At 40.7% G+C, this 23,436-nt stretch overlaps 1 protein-coding gene across 1 annotated transcript; it reads left to right on the top strand.

The window, feature by feature from the left end:
* The first annotated feature begins 1,942 nt into the window (after positions 1 to 1,942).
* LOC109877116 (zinc finger protein 91-like) lies at positions 1,943 to 21,765 on the top strand. The gene is made up of 6 exons (XM_031816540.1): positions 1,943 to 1,987; positions 2,118 to 2,295; positions 5,748 to 6,802; positions 15,660 to 15,701; positions 15,837 to 16,014; positions 20,161 to 21,765. Exons 1-6 carry the CDS (start codon positions 1,985 to 1,987, stop codon positions 21,144 to 21,146), a joined length of 2,442 nt encoding a protein of 813 aa, XP_031672400.1. The 5' UTR covers positions 1,943 to 1,984; the 3' UTR covers positions 21,147 to 21,765.
* The last annotated feature ends 1,671 nt before the right edge of the window (positions 21,766 to 23,436 follow it).

Here is a 23,436-nt window from a genome sequence, read left to right on the forward strand (position 1 = left end):
CACACCTCTGATAATCAAGTGCTATTTGCATGTGATGCATTTGCTCTGTTGTTTACAGGTTTATTCGTATTTTATAGAGCGTGGCTTTAAGGAAATAGTACCGTCACATCTAGATTAAAACTAATGTGAAAAATGAGCAGAGAAAATGTGTATTAACATGCTACCTATTCATCTAAGTTATTCTGCCCTTGAAGTGCGTTCCCATGCAAAACTAGACAGATAGCTAACAACTAAGTCTTCAATAAAACTTCCAAGTCGTGACTTTTCTTGAATTAATATTGAATTAATATTAAAAATGTTTAGGTTGTGAAACTACAAAATACAGAAAAGAATATACTTTACTATTCAATTCACATCGACATACTGTAGCTGTACATTATACATTTCAAGTTGAAGTTGCATAAATACAAAGCACGTGCCAATGTACCATGTATCTGGCATGATGCCAAACCATATAGCTAATTGTTACTCATATGGTAATTGGCTAACTCCTTTAATTACTCTAATAATGTGCAACCACCTCTGTACAATAGCATAACGAATTCTCTACTTACTGTTTCCGTACAGTCTTTCTAAGTACCAGAAAGCTCCACTAGGGGCGATAAACACCATGGAACACAATGAAAATCCATCGTTACCACGGTAATAAAACAGTCTGTTACCTTCTGACAGGATGGCGGCACAAAAGTATGTATTTATTATCTACATATTCATATTAAGTTTCTACGTCTGTGTACAGGAAAGTATTATTTGTAAGAAGTAAGAGAAAATGTATCAGTTTATTGTTAAATAATTGACGTTCTTTCCAATACAAAAAGTGTAGTAACTATTGTTTCCAAACTGCGTTACCCACTCCAGTCAGCAGATGGCGACGAGCGTCTTTCAGGTGATGCTTCTTGCGTGACGTATAATGGACTGGACGGGACGCTTCTTCAGGAACAACAACAAGGCTACTCTTTCAACCACCTCGATAGCTTGCTAGCCAACATAAAACTGGAAGATTGACGCTTTAGACCATGTTAATGTACATTATGTAATCTCAGTGTTGTAAACGCAGTTCACTTGACGTATTAACTGGTTAATTTGAACCTAATTTGCATGTTCAATTTGCAAACTTGTTAAAGATTGTTGCTGAGCCTAGCACTAAGCTAGTCGCTAATGCTAGCTAGCTAGCTAGCTAATGTCACTGACCATGAGCTCACTAAACTACTCATCCCCCGTTAAAGAAGAGGTCTGCTGTTTGGAGAAAGAAGCTCTGGCGCTGAACATTGTCGTGAAAGAAGAAGAAGAAGAGGAGGATATTACTGTGAAAGGAGAGAAAGAATCATTCAGAATGAAAAAGGAGGAAGATGAGGCTGTTATAGTGAAAGAACCGTTTAGAGAGGAAGATGATGCTATCTCAATAAAGGTGAAGGAGGAAGACGTTTTGGGAGTGAAAGAGGAGGAGACAGAATATCAGATTAACACCAGTGAGTACTGTCTTAAAGGGGGCACAAACTATGCAGTTATTGAATGTGTGGTTTTTAAGGGGTATTCTACTGAACTTCTACACTTGAATATGTTGTTCAGTACTGTAGGAAGTGTTAAAGGGTCAATCTGCCATTGGCACATATATTTCGGGGTCTTTTAAATTAGATGTGTTGAATTCTCCATGTGGTCTACATTAAAGTTCCCCTCATCTAATATAACAGGCTTTTAAAATTCTATATTGGTGCATAATTTCTACTTAAATATCAAAGGGATGCAACAGGCACCCATTTCGTGGAACAACCCTTTAACATTTGCATTTTAGGCCCTGTTTAGAGATATTAATGCCTCTTGTAAGACCCTATGTGATTGTAGTAGTAGATCATAAGTTTACCATCTGTTTGATGTTCTCGTTCACACAGGAGAGAGACATGACTATGGTGGATCCTCTGGGGAGCCTGAACAACATCCTGATGCTGACGAGGCAGAGAAGAGTCTCTCCAGATCAGAACACCAGATGGTACAGCTTGGTCTGGTCTAGCATACAGCTTTCTCTTTCGGGGTCTGGGTTTCTGTAAGACACTTTATGACAACAGTGACATCAGCATCCATAATGATATGTGTCTGTGTCCCCTCTTTATGGTTACCAGGACAACGCTAGCCCTTCCTCCCTCCAGGAGTCCCCGTGTCATGCCTCTCCCAGTAGCGCCTTACTGCTGGGTATGAAGAGGTTGTCTGTGCTGCTGGTGGACTGCAGGAAAACAACAGGGCTGAGTGGAACTGTGAGAGGAGGAGAAGAGAAGAAAGGATCAGATTTGGCACATCAAAGTAAGTGCTGTAGTTTAGTTTGAACAGATAAAATAGATCTGCCCACTGGTATCTGTTACCAGGACAACCAGCAGAGTTCTGTTAGTTGACAGGAAGATAGACTGGTGTATATGGATGTTATGAATATCATAACACTGAAAAAGGATTCTGCCAATGAAAAGAGAGAAACCAATAGACCATATAAAACCTTGATGAAAGTTAGCTTTAGAGAGAAACCAATAGACCAATAATCTGTATTACCTCCCAGTGGTGGAGTGCAGGGGGGGGGGGGTAATAATCTGTATTACCTCCCAGTTATGGAGTGCAGGGGGGGGGTGTAATAATCTGTATTACCTCCCAGTGGTGGAGTGCAGGGGGGGGGGGGGGGTAATAATCTGTATTACCTCCCAGTGGTGGAGTGCAGGGGGGGGGGGGGGGGGGGTAATAATCTGTATTACCTCCCAGTGGTGGAGTGCAGGGGGGGGGGGTTTAATAATGTGTATTACCTCCCAGTTATGGAGTGCAGGGGGGGGGGGGGGTGTAATAATCTGTATTACCTCCCAGTGGTGGAGTGCAGGGTAATAATCTGTATTGCCTCCCAGTGGTGGAGTGCAGGGGGGGTGGGGGGGGGGTAATAATCTGTATTACCTCCCAGTGGTGGAGTGCAGGGGGGGGGTAATAATCTGTATTACCTCCCAGTGGTGGAGTGCAGGGGGGCGGGTAATAATCTGTATTACCTCCCAGTGGTGGAGTGCAGGGGGGCGGGTAATAATCTGTATTACCTCCCAGTGGTGGAGTGCAGGGGGGCGGGTAATAATCTGTATTACCACCCAGTGGTGGAGTGCAGGGGGGCGGGTAATAATCTGTATTACCTCCCAGTGGTGGAGTGCAGGGTAATAATCTGTATTACCTCCCAGTGGTGGAGTGCAGGGGGGGGGGGGGTAATAATCTGTATTACCTCCCAGTGGTGGAGTGCAGGGTAATAATCTGTATTACCTCCCAGTGGTGGAGTGCAGGGTAATAATCTGTATTACCTCCCAGTGGTGGAGTGCAGGGTAATAATCTGTATTACCTCCCAGTGGTGGAGTGCAGGGTAATAATCTGTATTACCTCCCAGTGGTGGAGTGCAGGGTAATAATCTGTATTACCTCCCAGTGGTGGAGTGCAGGGTAATAATCTGTATTACCTCCCAGTGGTGGAGTGCAGGGGGGGGGGGGTAATAATCTGTATTACCTCCCAGTGGTGGAGTGCAGGGGGGGGGGGGGTAATAATCTGTATTACCTCCCAGTGGTGGAGTGCAGGGGGGGGGGTAATAATCTGTATTACCTCCCAGTGGTGGAGTGCAGGGTAATAATCTGTATTACCTCCCAGTGGTGGAGTGCAGGGTAATAATCTGTATTACCTCCCAGTGGTGGAGTGCAGGGGGGGCTAATAATCTGTATTACCTCCCAGTGGTGGAGTGCAGGGGGGGCTAATAATCTGTATTACCTCCCAGTGGTGGAGTGCAGGGGGGGGGTAATAATCTGTATTACCTCCCAGTGGTGGAGTGCAGGGGGGGGGGGGGTAATAATCTGTATTACCTCCCAGTGGTGGAGTGCAGGGTAATAATCTGTATTACCTCCCAGTGGTGGAGTGCAGGGTAATAATCTGTATTACCTCCCAGTGGTGGAGTGCAGGGGGGGGGGTAATAATCTGTATTACCTCCCAGTGGTGGAGTGCAGGGGGGGGGGTAATAATCTGTATTACCTCCCAGTGGTGGAGTGCAGGGGGGGGGGTAATAATCTGTATTACCTCCCAGTGGTGGAGTGCAGGGGGGGGGGGGGGGGGTAATAATCTGTATTACCTCCCAGTGGTGGAGTGCAGGGGGGGGGGTAATAATCTGTATTACCTCCCAGTGGTGCAGTGCAGGGGGGGGTAATAATCTGTATTACCTCCCAGTGGTGCAGTGCAGGGTAATAATCTGTATTACCTCCCAGTGGTGGAGTGCAGGGTAATAATCTGTATTACCTCCCAGTGGTGGAGTGCAGGGTAATAATCTGTATTACCTCCCAGTGGTGGAGTGCAGGGTAATAATCTGTATTACCTCCCAGTGGTGGAGTGCAGGGTAATAATCTGTATTACCTCCCAGTGGTGGAGTGCAGGGTAATAATCTGTATTACCTCCCAGTGGTGGAGTGCAGGGGGGGGTAATAATCTGTATTACCTCCCAGTGGTGGAGTGCAGGGGGGGGTAATAATCTGTATTACCTCCCAGTGGTGGAGTGCAGGGTAATAATCTGTATTACCTCCCAGTGGTGGAGTGCAGGGTAATAATCTGTATTACCTCCCAGTGGTGGAGTGCAGGGTAATAATCTGTATTACCTCCCAGTGGTGGAGTGCAGGGTAATAATCTGTATTACCTCCCAGTGGTGGAGTGCAGGGGGGGGTAATAATCTGTATTACCTCCCAGTGGTGGAGTGCAGGGTAATAATTTGTATTACCTCCCAGTGGTGGAGTGCAGGGTAATAATCTGTATTACCTCCCAGTGGTGGAGTGCAGGGGGGGGTAATAATCTGTATTACCTCCCAGTGGTGGAGTGCAGGGGGGGTAATAATCTGTATTACCTCCCAGTGGTGGAGTGCAGGGTAATAATCTGTATTACCTCCCAGTGGTGCAGTGGTGGAGTGCAGGGTAATAATCTGTATTACCTCCCAGTGGTGGAGTGCAGGGGGGGGTAATTTTTATTGCTTCATTGCAGAGAGAAAAACTCCTCAGTTTCATCATCTGTCCGGGTGGCTGGTCTCAGACGATGGTCCTGGGCTGGTGTTGTTAAACGTGGTCTGCGGTTGTGAGGCCAGTTTGATATACTGCCAAATTCTCTAAAATGATGTTGGAGGCAACACTTTACATGTTGCGTTTAATATTTTCTATCCAAAATATGTGACACCATTTTTTTTACTTTACACAAAATATCATGACATGATTAGTCAAAATGTAAAAAATGTGTGAATGTCTAACTAAATAAAAAGACATTGTGTCGAACCCTTTCAACAACAGGGAGATGTTACTAATGAGCTTTGTCTGTCTCCAAGTTCTGGACTTCCACACAGAATTACTTTAGTTATTTTATGTTTAAGGAAGTGTGTAGGTCACATTCTGTATCATACAGCTATGAATGTTATATATTTAGAACCACCTGCTGATTGGAATCCAGTGACGTCTGTGTCTTCAGTGTCATAGAACTGTAGAACATAGAATCCAATTATGTCTTGAGTGATCTAGAACTGTCTAGTTCTTTGTGTTCTGACTTATAAAACAGAAAGAATAATAAGTAATGTAAACATATTATCAGTAATTACTATTAATTATGAAATGTTTGGAAAACTAGCCTCAGGTTATTGAGAGATCTGATTTGGATTACACCTCATAGCAAGGCAGTTTTATGATGTGGAGTTGTAATTCTGTTCTCTCTTTAAATAAACACTGTCTTTGGCAGGAGGAAAACCAAACTTGAAGGAACCAGATACGTCCGAACCAGCAAGACGACACCTCTGCTGCCATTGTGGAAAGAGTTTTACCAAGTTAGGAAGCCTGAACAGACATGAGAGGGGACACACAGAACCGAAGACACAAAATTGCGCCCAGTGTGGAAAGAGTTTTAGCTACTTAGGAAATCTGAAAGCTCATGAGCGAACACACACACGGGAGATGCCTTTCCGTTGCTCCCAGTGTGGAAAGAATTTTAAGCGGTTAGACACTCTCAAAACCCATGAGCAAATACAGACTAGGGAGAAGCCATACCAGTGTGGAAAGAGTTTTAGCCAGTCAGGAACCCTGAAGGAACACATGAGACTGCACACAAGGGAGAAGCCTTACTACTGCTCACATTGTGGGAAGAGTTTTAGCCATTTAGTTAGCATGAAAAGACATCAGAGGATACACACAGGAGCGAAGCCACACCTGTGCTCCCAGTGTGGAAAGAGTTTTAAGCGGTTAGACACTCTCAAAACCCATGAGCAAATACACATTAGGCAGAAGCCGTACCATTGTGCCCAGTGTGGAAATAGTTTTAGCAAGTCAGGAAGCCTGAAAGTTCATGAGCGAATACACACAGGGGAGAAGTCATACCTTTGCGCCCAGTGTGGAAAGAGTTTTAGCCAGTCAAGCCTGAAGGAACACATGAGACTGCACACAAGGGAGAAGCCTTACTACTGCTCACATTGTGGGAAGAGTTTTAACCATTTAGTTAGCATGAAAAGACATGAGAGGATACACACAGGAGCGAAGCCACACCAGTGCTCCCAGTGTGGAAAGAGTTTTAAGCGGTTAGACACCCTCAAAACCCATGAGCAAATACACATTAGGCAGAAGCCGTACCATTGTGCCCAGTGTGGAAAGAGTTTTAAGCGGTTAGACACTCTCAAAACCCATGAGCAAATACACATTAGGCAGAAGCTGTACCATTGTGCCCAGTGTGGAAAGAGTTTTAAGGGGTTAGACACTCTCAAAGCTCATGAGCGAATACACACATGGGAGATACCATACCATTGCGCCTAGTGTGAAAATAGTTTTTGCCGGTCAGGATGCCTGAAAGTTCATGAGAGAATACACACGGGAGAACCCATACCACTGCTCCCTGTGTTCAAAGTGTTTTACCCATTTAGGAAGCCTGAAGGAACACATGAGACCGCACACAGGGGAGAAGCCTTACAAATGTTCAGACTGTGGGAAGACATATTACTCATCACAGTCACTTACAAAACATGAGAATCCACACAGGAGAGAATAATTACTTATCCTAGTGTGTAAACTTGTAATTCACATCACATACACTTAAAATTCATCAGAGAGCGTACACACTGCTCCCATTGTCTTATGTTGTTGACTGAGAATGTTTACTTGTTTATACTATAAGAAATTAAATTGTACACAGTAAACTCAAACACATATATTTGTATGTTTTTATTAGAAAACATTAATTGAATATGGAGTATGTCAGTTTGAATATAGAGTAAATCATATAAGCTCCTGTTCCTGGGAGGATCATTATGTGTTGCAAACCCGATGCACCTGCATCCTTGTATGAATAAAGTCCCACCCAGGAACAGGAAACTATAAAGATATGTGCTCATCACTCAATGCTTCAGGAATTCAGACTGTCTACACTGCGCTGTGTAACTCAGTTATTCTCTCTGAGCTCAGAAATAAAGAATCTTGGTTTGACTTGGACTCCAGCCAACTTGCAACCTAAATCCAATGACAGGAGGCATTTTGTGTTGATTTCATGTTGAATTCACTTTAGTTGACGACTCAAAAGAAATGTAAATATAAACTACATGTTTAACTGACGTCTGTGCCCAGTGGGACGGTTTGAATAAGCAGCAGGTGTTGGATCAATATCCACCTTAGTTGGTTACGGGATCGGAAAACCATCCATCTCCTTCAGCGCCATTCTTCATATGATCTATTACATAATAAAACACAACTCAACCCATATGATCTATTACAAAGTAGAACACAACTCAACCCATATGATCTATTACAAAGTAGAACACAACTCAACCCATATGATCTATAACATAAAACACAACTCAACCCATATGATCTATTACATAAAACACAACTCAACCCATATGATCTATTACATCATAAAACACAACTCAACCCATATGATCTATTACAAAGTAGAACACAACTCAACCCATATGATCTATAACATAAAACACTACTCAACCCATATGATCTATTAAATCATAAAACACAACTCAACCCATATGATCTATTACATCATAAAACACAACTCAACCCATATGATCTATAACATCATAAAACACAACTCAACCCATATGATCTATTACATCATAAAACACAACTCAACCCATATGATCTATTACATCATAAAACACAACTCAACCCATATGATCTATTACATCATAAAACACAACTCAACCCATATGATCTATTACATCATAAAACACAACTCAACCCATATGATCTATTACATCATAAAACACAACTCAACCCATATGATCTATTACATAATAGAACACAACTCAACCCATATGATCTATTACATCATAAAACACAACTCAACCCATATGATATATTACATCATAAAACACAACTCAACCCATATGATCTATTACATCATAAAACACAACTCAACCCATATGATCTATTACATCATAAAACACAACTCAACCCATATGATATATTACATCATAAAACACAACTCAACCCATATGATCTATTACATCATAAAACACAACTCAACCCATATGATCTATTACATCATAAAACACAACTCAACCCATATGATCTATTACATCATAAAACACAACTCAACCCATATGATCTATTACATCATAAAACACAACTCAACCCATATGATCTATTACATCATAAAACACAACTCAACCCATATGATCTATTACATAATAGAACACAACTCAACCCATATGATCTATTACATCATAAAACACAACTCAACCCATATGATATATTACATCATAAAACACAACTCAACCCATATGATCTATTACATCATAAAACACAACTCAACCCATATGATCTATTACATCATAAAACACAACTCAACCCATATGATATATTACATCATAAAACACAACTCAACCCATATGATCTATTACATCATAAAACACAACTCAACCCATATGATCTATTACATCATAAAACACAACTCAACCCATATGATCTATTACATAATAGAACACAACTCAACCCATATGATCTATTACATCATAAAACACAACTCAACCCATATGATCTATTACATCATAAAACACAACTCAACCCATATGATATATTACATCATAGAACACAACTCAACCCATATGATCTGTTACATCATAAAAGTCTAATAAAACGTATACAAATATGTCATAGTGATGTCATTACGTGAATGAACAGACCTTTTCATACCTTATAAAATGGCTATATTTATATATATATATATCTACTGAACAAAAATATAAACGCAACATGCAACAATTTCAACGATTCACAGTACATATATGGAAATCAGTCAATGTCAAATGTATTAGGCCCTGATCTATGGACTTCACATGACTGGGCACGGTGCAGCCATGGGTGGGCCTTGGAGGGCATAGGCCCACCCTCTGACGATCCAGGCCCAGCCAATCAGAATTTGTTTCCCCCATAATGCGTTTGAGCCAATAAGTAGTGTTGTGGCAAGGTGGGGTGGTATACAGAAGATAGACCCGATTTGGTAAAAGACCAAGTCCATATTATGACAAGAACAGCTTAAATAAGCAAAGTGTAACAATTGTCCATCATTACATTAAGACACGTGAGTAGGTGAACGGATGATCTCTGCATGTGTAGTTCCCACCGTGAAGCATGGAGGAGGAGGTGCGATGGTGTGGGGGTGCATGGCTGGTGACGTGTTCAGTGATTTATTTACATTTCAAGGCACACTTAACCAGGTTGGCAACCATAGCATTCTGCAGCAATACGCCATCCCATCTGGTTTGCGCTTAGTGGGACCATAATTTGTTTTTCAACAGGACAATGAGCCAAAACACAGAGTGAAGGAAAAGCCAAAACACACCTCTAGGCTGTGTAAGGGCTATTTTACCAAGCAGGAGAGTGATGGAGTGCTGCATCAGATGACCTGGCCTCCACAATCCCCCGACCTCAACCAAATTGAGATGTTTGGGATGAGTTGGACCGCAGAGTGAAGGAAAAGCAGCCACCAAGTGCTCAGCATATGTGGGAACTCCTACAAGACGGTTGAAAAAAGCATTTCAGGTGAAGCTGGTTGACAGAATGCCAAGAGTGCGAAAGCTGTCAAGGCAAAGGGTGGCTACTTTGAAGAATCTCAAATATAAAATACACTGCTCAAAAAAATAAAGGGAACACTTAAACAACACAATGTAACTCCAAGTCAATCACACTTCTGTGAAATCAAACTGTCCACTTAGGAAGCAACACTGATTGACAATACATATCACATGCTGTTGTGCAAATGGAATAGATAACAGGTGGAAATTATAGGCAATTAGCAAGACACCCCCAATAAAGGAGTGGTTCTGCAGGCGGTGACCACAGACCACTTCTCAGTTCCTATGCTTCCTGGCTGATGTTTTGGTCACTTTTGAATGCTGGCGGTGCTTTCACTCTAGTGGTAGCATGAGACGGAGTCTACAACCCACACAAGTGGCTCAGGTAGTGCAGCTCATCCAGGATGGCACATCAATGCGAGCTGTGGCAAGAAGGTTTGCTCTGTCTGTCAGCGTAGTGTCCAGAGCATGGAGGCGCTACCAGGAGACAGGCCAGTACATCAGGAGACGTGGGGGATGCCGTAGGAGGGCAACAACCCAGCAACAGGACCGCTACCTCCGCCTTTGTGCAAGGAGGAGCACTGCCAGAGCCCTGCAAAATGACCTCCAACAGGCCACAAATGTGCATGTGTCTGCTCAAACGGTCAGAAACAGACTCCATGAGGGTGGTATGAGGGCCCGATGTCCACAGGTGGAGGTTGTGCTTACAGCCCAACACCGTGCAGGACGTTTGGCATTTGCCAGAGAACACCAAGATTGGCAAATTTGCCACTGGCGCCCTGTGCTCTTCACAGATTAAAGCAGGTTCACACTGAGCACATGTGACAGACGTGACAGAGTCTGGAGACGCCGTGGAGAACGTTCTGCTGCCTGCAACGTTCTGCTGCCTGCAACATCCTCCTGCAAGACAATGCTAGATCTCATGTGGCTGGAGTGTGTCAGCAGTTCCTGCAAGAGGAAGGCATTGATGCTATGGACTGGCCCGCCCGTTCCCCAGACCTGAATACTATTGAGCACATCTGGGACATCATGTCTCACTCCATCCACCAACGCCACGTTGCACCACAGACTGTCCAGGAGTTGGCGGATGCTTTAGTCCAGGTCGGTTAGGAGATCCCTCAGGAGACCATCCGCTACCTCATCAGGAGCATGCCAAGGCATTGTAGGGAGGTCATACAGGCACGTGGAGGCCACACACACTACTGAGCCTCATTTCAACTTGTTTTAAGGACATTACATCAAAGTTGGATCAGCCTGTAATGTGGTTTTCAACTTTAATTTTGGGTGTGACTCCAAATCCAGACCTCCATGGGTTGATAAAATTGATTTCCATTGATAATTTTTGTGTGATTTTGTTGTCAGCACATTCAACTATGTAAAGAAAAAAGTATTTAATAAGAACATTTCATTCATTCAGATCTAGGATGTGTTATTTTAGTGTTCCCTTTATTTTTTTGAGCAGTGTATATATACTGAACAGAAATATAAATATATACTGAACAGAAATATAAATATATACTGAACAGAAATATAAATATATACTGAACAGAAATATAAATATATACTGAACAGAAATATAAATATATACTGAACAGAAATATAAATATATACCGAACAGAAATATAAATATATACCGAACAGAAATATAAATATATACCGAACAGAAATATAAATATATACCGAACAGAAATATAAATATATACCGAACAGAAATATAAATATATACTGAACAGAAATATAAATATATACTGAACAGAAATATAAATATATACTGAACAGAAATATAAATATATACTGAACAGAAATATAAATATATACTGAACAGAAATATAAATATATACTGAACAGAAATATAAATATATACTGAACAGAAATATAAATATATACTGAACAGAAATATAAATATATACTGAACAGAAATATAAATATATACTGAACAGAAATATAAATATATACTGAACAGAAATATAAATATATACTGAACAGAAATATAAATGCAGCCTTCTGAGTGGCGCAGCGTCTAAGGCACTGCATTGTGTTTCGCTGCATTAACACAGATTCTGGTTTGATACCCAGCTCTGTCGCAGCCAGGTGTAAGGTATTTCCTATTTCCTCCGACACATAAGTGCGGCTGGCTTCCAGGTTAATTGCATTGTGTCAAGAAGCAGTGCTGCTGTGTTTCGGAGGATGCATGGCTCTATGGCGCTTGTCAACTGCGTTTATTTTCAGCAAATGGCTCTTGAAGTTCACTTCTCCTGAGTCCGTATGGAAGTTGCAGCGATGAGACAAGACTAACCACCAAGTGACGAAAATTGGGGAGAAAAAGGGGGTAAAAAAAAATATCAATAAATAATAATAATAATAATTTTTAAAAAGTCTGCCCCAAATATTTCACTCTTTTTACTTTACCCAAAATATCATGCCATTAGTGATTAGTCAAAAATGTAATTTTTTTTAACATTGTGTCGAACCCTTGAGACAACGGGGAGATAACAAAAAAACGTTTGACTTCACACAAAACAGAAGGAATAATTCATGTTAACAACATTTGTTTTAAAATCACACCAAGATTATTAAGTATAAAATTATTAAATGGTTGAACATTGACCTCAGGTTATTGTCTGATTTGGATGAATTTGCTACAGATTTTGATGTGAATATTCTCAAAGCATAAAACAATATATGCCTTTTCCCAGCAGAAATGTTTCTATCAAACTGACTTATTGCAGATAAAGGGCTTTGCATGATTACGTAGTGCATTCCCATGTACCGAATGAAAAATACAAGTTAAATGGGTTTCCATCTCATTTTCACACATGACTGCAAATCCCTTTGGATAAAAGTGTCTGCTAAATGGCAGATATATTCACTGATTCTACCAAACATTTGGAACACCTTCCTAATATGGAGTTGGACACTCCCCTTTTCCCCCCAGAACAGCCTCAATTCGTCGGGGCATGGACTCTGCAAGGTGTCGACGAGCATTCCACAGGGATGCTGGCCCATGTTGACTCCAGTGCTTCCCACAATTGTGTCAAATTGTTTGGATGTTCTTTGGGTGCAGTGGAGGCTCCTCAGAGGAGGAAGGGGAGCCCCATTTTCAGAAGAATAAAAATGGTAAAACATTTAGAAAGTAATTGTTATCCTTTTTAGATCAAACTATACCAAATATAATCACATCACCAAATAATTGACTAAAACATAGTATTTTGCATCCTCCTCTGGGTACATTGACTTCAATACAAAACCTAGGAGGCTCATGGTTCTCAAACCCTTCCATAGATTTACACAGTAATTATGACAATTTCCGGAGGACGTCCTCCAACCTATCAGAGCTCTTGCAGCATGAACTGACATGTTGTCCACCCAATGAAAGGATCAGAGAACGAATCTAGTATGAGCTACAGCTAGGTAGCACTGCAGTGCATAAAATATGGTGAGTAGTTGAACTCGAAGAGAGAAAAAGACAATAGTTGAACAGTTTTGAACAAATTAGGAGAAGGGAGAGAGAGAGAGAGTTTGTCATTTATTTTCCACTTTCAGTTTCACTTACTGGCAAATGCAGCTAGCAAGTTTAGCCTACGCAAACAGAACGATGCTATGCTAAAATAATCATCCTCCCTCATCTTAAACCGCAATGACTGCTACTGTTTGGGTGGTGGACCAGTCTTGGTACACATGGGAAACTGTGATGCATTTGCTCTGTTGTTTACAGGTTTATTCATATTTTATAGAAATTAAGGGAATAGTACCGTCACATCTAGATTAAAACTAATGTGAAAAGTGAGCAGAGAAAATGTGTATGAACACGCTACCTATTCATCTAAGTTATTCTGCCCTTGAAGTGCGTTCCCATGCAAAACTAGACAGATAGATAGCTAAGTCTAAAATAAAACTTCCAATGCGTGACTTTTCTTGAATGAATATATTGAAAAGTTTTAGGTTGTGAAACTGAAAAATACAGAAAATAATATACTTTACTATTCAATTCACATCGACATACTGTAGCTGTACATTATACATTTCAAGTTGAAGTTGCATAAATACAAAGCACGTGCCAATGTACCATGTATCTGGCATGATGCCAAACCATATAGCTAATTGTTACTCATATGGTAATTGGCTAACTCCTTTAATTACTCTAATAATGTACAACCGCCTCTGTACAATAGCATAACGAATTCTCTACTTACTGTTTCCGTACAGTCTTTCTAAGTACCAGAAAGCTCCACTAGGGGCGATAAACACCATGGAACACAATGAAAATCCATCGTTACCACGGTAATAAAACAGTCTGTTACCTTCTGACAGGATGGCGGCACAGAAGTATTTATTCATTATCTACATATTCATATTACGCTTCTACGTCTGTGAACAGGAACGTATTATTTGTAAGACGTAAGAGAAAATATATCAGCTTATTGTTAAATTATTATGACGTTCTTTCCAATGCAAAACGTGTCCTGACTATTGTTTCCAAACTGCGTTACCCACTCCAGCCAGCAGATGGCGCCTTTCAGGTGATGCTTCTTGTGTGACGTATAATGGACTGGACGGGACGCTTCTTCAGGAACAACAACACGGCTACTCTTTCAACCACCTCGATAGCTTGCTAGCCAACATAAAACTGGAAGATTGTCGCTTTAGACCATGTTAATGTACATTATGTAATCTCAGTGTTGTAAACGCAGTTTAGTTGACGTATTAACTGGTTAACTTTAACCTAATTTGCATGTTCAATTTGCAAACTTGTTAAAGATGGTTGCTAAGCCTAGCACTAAGCTAGTCGCTAATGCTAGCTAGCTAGCTAACATCCCTGACCATGAGCTCACTAAACTACTCCTCCCCTGTTAAAGAAGAGGAGGTCTGCTCTATCGAGAAAGAAGCTCTGGCGATGAACATTGTCGTGAAAGAAGAAGAAGAAGAGGAGGATATTACTGTGAAAGGAGAGGAAGAACCTTTCAGAATGAAAAAGGAGGAAGAGGAGGCTGTTATAGTGAAAGAAGAGAAAGAGCCTTTTAGAGAGGAAGAGGATGCTATCTCAATAAAGGTGAAGGGGGAAGACGTTTTGGGAGTGAAAGAGGAAGAGACAGAATATCAGATTAACACCAGTGAGTACTGTCTTAAAAACAGGGGCACAAACTATGCAGTTGTTGAACTAATGTGGGGTTTTAAGGGGGCATGAAGTTCTACACTTGAATATGTTGTTCAGTACTGTATAAATTGTTAAAGGTTCGATCTGCCATTGGTTCATATATTTTGGGGACTTCTCAATTAGATGTATTGAATTCTCCATGTGGTCTATATTAAAGTGCACCTCATCTAATATAACAGACTTTTAAAATTCAATATTGGTGCATGATGTCTACTTAAATATCAAAGGGATGCAACAGGCACCCATTTCGTGGAACAACCCTTTAACATTTGCATTTTAGGCCCTGTTCAGAAATATTAATGCCTCTTGTAAAACCCTTTGTGATTGTAATAGTAGATCATAAGTTTACCACCTGTTTGATGTTCTCGTTCACACAGGAGAGAGACATGACTATCGTGGATCCTCTGGGGAGCCTCAACATCCTGATGCTGACGAGGCAGAGAAGAGTCTCTCCAGATCAGAACACCAGATGGTACAGCTTGGTCTGGTCTAGCATACAGCTTGCTCTATTGGGGTCAGGGCTGGGTTTCTGTAAAGCACTTCATGACAACAGTGACATTAGCATCCATAATGATATGTGTTTGTGTCCCCTTTTTATGGTTACTAGGACAACACTAGCCCTTCCTCCCTCCCGGAGTCCCCGTGTCGTGCCTCTTCCGGTAGCATCTTACTGCTGGGTATGAAGAGGTTGTCTGTGCTGCTGGTGGACTGCAGGAAAACAACAGGGCTGAGTGGAACTGTGAGAGGAGGAGAAGAGAAGAAAGGATCAGATTTGACTCATCAAAGTAAGTGCTGTAGTTTAGTTTGAACAAATACAATAGATCTGCCCACTGGTATCTGTTACCAGGACAACCAGCAGAGTTGTCTCTCCACAGAGAGCCGGAAGTGCTATCGGTTGGTGCAGAAGTTTGACAGTGTGTGCAACTCTGCAGAACTCTTGTTCGTTTTCAGCTTAGTTGTGAAGTGTTTAAAACTTCTTAAGACCAGCGGAACCCCTCGACAACATCCGTTGAAATGGCAGAGTGCGAAATGAAACCCCTAGACAACATCCGCTGAAATGGCAGAGTGCGAAATGAAACCCCTCGACAACATCCGCTGAAATGGCAGAGTGCGAAATGAAACCCCTCGACAACATCCGCTGAAATGGCAGAGTGCGAAATGAAAAAATATTTTGGGAAATATGTAACTTTCGTACATTCATAAGTGCAATACACCAAATTAAAGCTTAACCTCTTGTTACGCTAGCCATCGTGTCCAATTTAAAAAATGCTATACAGCGAAAGCTCACCATATGATGATGTTAGGTCAGCACCTAGTCACAAAAAAAATATAGGGCCATTTTCCAGTCAAAGAGAGGAGTCACAAAAAGCAGAAATAGAGATAAAATGAATCACTAACCTTTGATGATCTTCATCAGATGTCACTCATAGGACTTCATGTTACACAATACATGTATGTTTTGTTCGATAAAGTTCATATTTATATCCAAATATCTCAGTTTACATTGGAGAGTTCAGTAATGTTGTGCCTCAAAAACATCCAGCGGAATTTGCAGAGAGTCACATTAATTTACAGAAATACTCATCAGAAACTTTGATAAAAGATACAAGTGTTATGCGTAGAATTAAAGATATCCTTCTCCTTAATGCAAGCACTGTGTCAGATTTCAAAAAAGCTTTACGGAAAAAGCACACCATGCAATAATCTTCCACAATAAATGTTTGTTTTGTTCGATAAAGTCCATCATTTATGTCCAAATACCTCCTTTTTGTTAACGCTTTTAGTTCACCAATTGAAATTCACAAGGTCCAGACGATGTCAAACGATGTATATAATCAATCTTTAGGAAATCATAAATCTTCAATAATGTTTCAACCGGACAATTCCTTTGTCTTTAGAAATGAAATGGAACGCAGCTCGCTCACGGCCGCGCGCGTGTGACTTCGCTCAAGGCATTCTGCCAGACCCCTTAGTCAAACAGCTCTTATTCGCTCCCCCTTCATAGTAGAATCCTGCAACAAGGTTCTAAAGTATGTTGACATCTAGTGGAAGCCTTGGGAAGTGCAATATGACACAATTTACACTTTATATTCGAAAGGCAATGACTTGAAAAACTACAAACCTCAGATTTCCCACTCTCCCCCTCTCTCTCCCTGTAGTGCTGTACTGAAACAGCTGCTCTCCCTCTCTCTCCCTGTAGTGCTGTACTGAAACAGCTGCTCTCCCTCTCTCTCCCTGTAGTGCTGTACTGAAACAGCTGCTCTCCCTCTCTCTCCCTGTAGTGCTGTACTGAAACAGCTGCTCTCCCTCTCTCTCCCTGTAGTGTTGTACTGAAACAGCTGCTCTCCCTGTAGTGCTGTACTGAAACAGCTGCAAAACGTGACTCGTGACGTTGCTGGATGCGGGCCTCGCTCTGCTGCTTTGCCAGTTCATTTGTTATTTTATTGAAGTTATGGCCTTTGTCTTGCAGCTGGAATTTTTTTATTTGTCAGAGAGAAAGAAAAAACACTTTTCAACCTGTAAAACATAAACTCAACAAACAAATGAACGTATCTTTTTTCAGGACCCTGTCTTTCAAAGATACTTTGAAAAAAATCCAAAGAACTTCACAGATCCTCATTGTAAAGGTTCTAAACACAGTTTCCCATGTTTGTTCAATGAACCATAAACAAGTAACGTTAAAACATATACAAATATGATGATGTCATAATGAATTCCTGACACGTGAATGAACAAATATGATGATGTCATAATGAATTCATGACACGTGAATGAACAAATATGATGATGTCATAATGAATTCATGACACGTGAATGAACAAATATGATGATGTGGGACGGTAGGGTAGCCTAGTGGTTCGAGCGTTGGACTAGTAACCGGAAGGTTGCAAGTTCAAATCCCCGACAAATCTGTCATTCCTCCCCTGAACAGGTAGTTAACCAACTGTTCCTAGGACGTCATTGAAAATGAGAATTTGTTCTTAACTTGCTTGCCTAGTTAAATAAAGATAAAATAAAGATAAAAGAAAAAAATAAATGTCATAATGAATTCATGACACGTGAATGAACAAGCCTTTTCATACTTCATAACATGGCTTTATACATTATTATATACACTATATACATTATTATATACACTATATACGGTGCCTACATTATTAAATACACTATATACATTATTATATACACTATATACGGTGCCTACATTATTAAATACACTATATACGGTGCCTTCATTATTATATACACTATATACATTATGAAATACACTATATACATTATTATATACACAGTGCCTACATTATTATATACACTATATACGGTGCCTACATTATTATATACACTATATACGGTGCCTTCATTATTATATATACTATATACAGTGCCTGCATTATTATATACACTATATACGGTGCCTACATTATTATATACACGGTGCCTACATTATTATATACACGGTGCCTATATTATTATATACACTATATACGGTGCCTACATTATTATATATACTATATACAGTGCCTGCATTATTATATACACTATATACGGTGCCTACATTATTATATACACTATTTACGGTGCCTTCATTATTATATATACTATATTCAGTGCCTACATTATTATATACACTATATACGGTGCCTTCATTATTATATACACTATTTACGGTGCCTACATTATTATATACACTATATACGGTGCCTACATTATTATATACACAGTGCCTACATTATTATATACACTATATACGGTGCCTTCGGAAAGTATTCAGAACCCTTGACTTTTTCCGTGTTTTTTTACATTACTGAATATATATATATACATATATATATTAATATAATACATATTCTGAATCTAATATTGATTTTTATTTTATTCCTCATTAATCTACACACAATACCCCAAAACAGGATTTTAGACATTTTTGAAAATGTTTTAAAAAACAGAAATACCTTATTACATAAGTATTCAGACGCTTAGCTATGAAACTCGAAACCGAGCTGTTCATCATGTTTCCATTGATTATCCTGTGTAGCCTGACAGGGCTTGAGGGGATCTGCAGAGAAGAATGGGAGAAACTCCGCAAATGCAGGTGTGTTCATCATACCCAAGAAGACTCTAGGCTGTAATCGCTAGTTTTTCCCCACAAAATGGCTTTATTGCAAAGAGAAATACTCTTCAGTTTCATCATCTGTCCGGGTGGCTGGTCTCAGACGATGGTCCTGGGCTGGTGTTGTTAAACGTTGTCTGCGGTTGTGAGGCCAGTTGGATGTACTGCCAAATACTCTAAAATGACGTTGGAGGCGGCTTCTAGTAGAGAAATGAACATTCAATTATCTGATAACTGCTCCAGTGGATATTCCTTCAGTCAGCATGCCAATTGCACGCTCCCTTGAGACATCTGTGGCATTGTGTTGTGTGATAAAACTGCATTTTATTGTCCCCAGAACAAGGGGCACCTGTGTAATGATCATGCTGTTTAATTAGCTTCTTGATATGCCACAACTGTCAAGGGAGATGTTACTAATGTGCTTTGTGTCTGTCTCCAAGTTTTGGACTTCCATACTTTACTTATTTTATGTTTAAGGAAGTGTCTAGGTCACATTCTGTATCATACAGCTATGAAGGTTATATATTTAGAACCACCTGCTTGATAGGAACAACATCTGTGTCGTCTGTGTCTTGGGTGTCATAGAACTGTCTAGTTGTTTGTATTCTGACTTGTAAAACAGAAATAAAAATAAGTAATGTAAACATATCAGTAATTACCAGGAAGCTCTACAACATCTTTTGTTTTAAATTATGAAATGTTTGAAAACTGGCCTCAGGTTATTGAGGGATCTGATTTAGATTAAACCTCATAATAAGACAGTTTTATCATGTGGAGATTTAATTATGTTCTCTCTTTAAATAAACACTGTCTTTGGCAGGAGGAAAACCAATCTTGGAGGAACCAGAGACATCCGAACCAGCAGGACGACACCTCTGCTCCCAGATTGGAAAGAGTTTTACCAAGTTAGGAAGCCTAAAAAGACATGAGAGGGGACACGCAGAACCGAAGCCACAAAATTGCACCCAGTGTGGAAAGAGTTTTAGCCACTTAGGAAATCTGAAAGCTCATGAGCGAACACACACGCGGGAGAGGCCTTTCCATTGCTCCCAGTGTGGAAAGAATTTTAAGCGGTTAGACACTCTCAAAACCCATGAGCAAATACACACAGGGGAGAAGCCATACCATTGTTCTCAGTGTGGAAATAGTTTTAGCCAGTCAGGAAGCCTGAAAGTTCATGAGCGAATACATACAGGGGAGAAGTCATACCTTTGCGCCCAGTGTGGAAAGAGTTTTAGCCAGTCAGGAAGCCTGAAGGAACACATGAGACTGCACACAAGGGAGAAGCCTTACTACTGCTCACATTGTGGGAAGAGTTTTAACCATTTAGTTAGCATGAAAAGACATGAGAGGATACACACAGGAGCGAAGCCACACCCGTGCTCCCAGTGTGGAAAGAGTTTTAAGCGGTTAGACACCCTCAAAGCTCATGAGCGAATACACACAGGGGAGACACCATACCATTGCGCCCAGTGTGGAAATAGTTTTAGCCAGTCAGGAAGCCTGAAAGTTCATGAGAGAATACACACAGGGGAGAAGCCATACCATTGTGGCCAGTGTGGAAAGAGTTTTAGCCTTTTAGAAAGCCTGAGAGTTCATGAGCGAATACACACAGGGGAGAAGCCTTACCACTGCTCCCAGTGTTCAAAGTGTTTTGCCCATTTAGGAAGCCTGAAGGAACACATGAGACTGCACACAGGGGAGAAGCCTTACAAATGTTCAGACTGTGGGAAGACATACTACTCATCACAGACACTTAAAAGTCATGTGAGAATCCACACAGGAGAGTATACTTACTTATCCTAGTGTGTGAACTCATATTTCACATCACATTGCCCATTGTCTTATATTGTTGACTGAGAATGTGTTTACTTGTTTATACCACATGAAATGGAATGGTACAGGGTATACTCAAACATATATATTTGTTTGTTTCTATTAGAAAACATGAATTGAATATGGAGTCTGTCAGTTTGAATATAAAGGAGATCAGGTTCCTTCTTTTAAACGGTCCTTTTTTAAACTCTGTGTGTGTTTATCTGGGTGTGTCATTCCTCCAGCACTACAGATAATCAAGTGATATTTGGATGTGATGCATTTGTTCCATTGTTGACATCTGCATTGTTGGCCCACTGATGATTTAATGAAATTAAAATGTTCACAGACTCTGTAAATGGAAAATGTTAATTGTATGTGTGTCCACATAACTGAGTATGTGACTAACCTTGTGAAACTGTCCTATTATAATCTCCTGTTCCTGGGAGGATCATCCTGTGTTGCAGAGCAGCTGTTTGTGCCTCCCAGGAACAGGAAACTATAAAGATATGTGCTCATCACCCAATGCTCCAGGATTTCAGACTGTCTCCACTGTGCTGTGTAACTCTGTTATTCTCTCTGAGCTCAGAAATAAAGAATCTTGGTTTGACTTGGACTCCAGCAGATCCTTATTTTATAATATCCACCACAACTCTCCCAAGGATTGCTGTTTATCATTGTCTCAAAGAAGAGTTCCTCGTTCCACTTTCCCGGGGGAATTTACAAGCCTCCCACTGATTGAATAAACATTGTTTCCACAGGTAACATTTTGTGTTTCACCCAACCAGCAACCTAAATCCAATGACTGGTAACATTTTGTGTTTCACCCAACTTGCAACCTAAATCCAATGACAGGTAACATTTTGTGTTTCACCCAACTTGCAACCTAAATCCAATGACAGGTGACATTTTGTGTTGATTTCATGTTAAATTCACTTTAGTTGAGGACTCAAAGAAATGTAAATGGAAACTAGATGTTGAACTGATGTCTGTGCCCAGTTGGCTGGTTTGAATAAGCAGCAGGTGTTGGATCAATATCCACCTTAGTTGGTTACGGGATCGTCAGCCATCTCCTTCAGCGCCATTCTTCACTTTAATAGATCATATCATAAAAGTCTGATAAACCATAACAAATATGTCATAGAGAATTCATATTTACTTTATATACTTTATAATATGGCTATATATATACAGTGGGGCAAAAAAGTATTTAGTCAGCCACCAATTGTGCAAGATCTCCCACTTAAAAAGATGAGAGAGGCCTGTAATTTTCATCATAGGTAGACTTCAACTATGACAGACAAAATGAGAAAAAAAATCCAGAAAATCACATTGTAGGATTTTTAATGAATTTATTTGCAAATTATGGTGGAAAATAAGGAGACTGCGTTTATCAGTCCTTCATGGTTGAATTCCTGCAAAGAACCCACTACTAAAAGGACATCAATAAGAAGAAGAGACTTGCTTGGGCCAAGAAACACGATCAATGGACATTAGACCAGTGGAAATCTGTCCTTTGGTCTGATGAATCCAAATGTGCGATTTTTGGTTCCAAACGCAGTGTCTTTGTGAGATGCAGGTGAACGGATGATCTTTGCATGTGTAATTCCCACCGTGAAGCATGGAGGAGGAGGTGCGATGGTATGCGGGTGCTTTGCTGGTGACGTTGTCAGTGATTTATTTAGAATTCAAGGCACACTTAACCAGGTTGACAACCATAGCATTCTGCAGCGATACTCCATCCCATCTGGTTTGCGCTTAGTGGGAGCCTAATTTGTTTCATTTGTTTTTCCACAGGACAATGAGCCAAAACACAGAGTGAAGGGAAAGCAACCAATAAGTGTTCAGCATATGTTGGAACTTCTTCAAGACTGTTGAAAAAAGCATTTCAGTTGAAGCGAGTTGACAGAATGCCAAGAGTGTGCAAAGCTGTCAAGGCAAAGGGTGGCTACTTTGAAGAATCTGAAATATAAAAGATATATACTGAACAGAAATATCAATGCAGCCTTCCGAGTGGCGCAGCGTCTAAGGCACTGCATTGTGCTCGCTGCATTAATACAGATTCTGGTTTGATACCCAGCTGAGTCGCAGCCGGACACAACCGGGAGAGCCAATTGGCCCAGCGTCGTCCGGGTTGGGGGAGGGTTTGGCAGGTCAGGATGTCCTCTAGCAACTCCTGTGGCGGGCCGGGCGCATGCGTGAGAATTGTGTCAAGAAGTATTGCGGTTGTGTTTCGGGGGACGCATAAGCTACAGCTAGCTAACACTGCAGTGCATAACAT

This window comes from Oncorhynchus kisutch, unplaced genomic scaffold (assembly GCF_002021735.2).
Source record: "Oncorhynchus kisutch isolate 150728-3 unplaced genomic scaffold, Okis_V2 scaffold817, whole genome shotgun sequence".
Classification (NCBI taxonomy): Eukaryota; Metazoa; Chordata; class Actinopteri; order Salmoniformes; family Salmonidae; genus Oncorhynchus; species Oncorhynchus kisutch.

Excerpts from the sequence above, each read along its gene's own strand:
- LOC109877116 (XM_031816540.1), top strand. Across the intron at positions 2,296-5,747 it reads ATCAGATTTGGCACATCAAA|GAGGAAAACCAAACTTGAAG; the intron begins GTAAGTGCTGTA and ends TGTCTTTGGCAG. Across the intron at positions 15,702-15,836 it reads CCAGATCAGAACACCAGATG|GACAACACTAGCCCTTCCTC; the intron begins GTACAGCTTGGT and ends TATGGTTACTAG.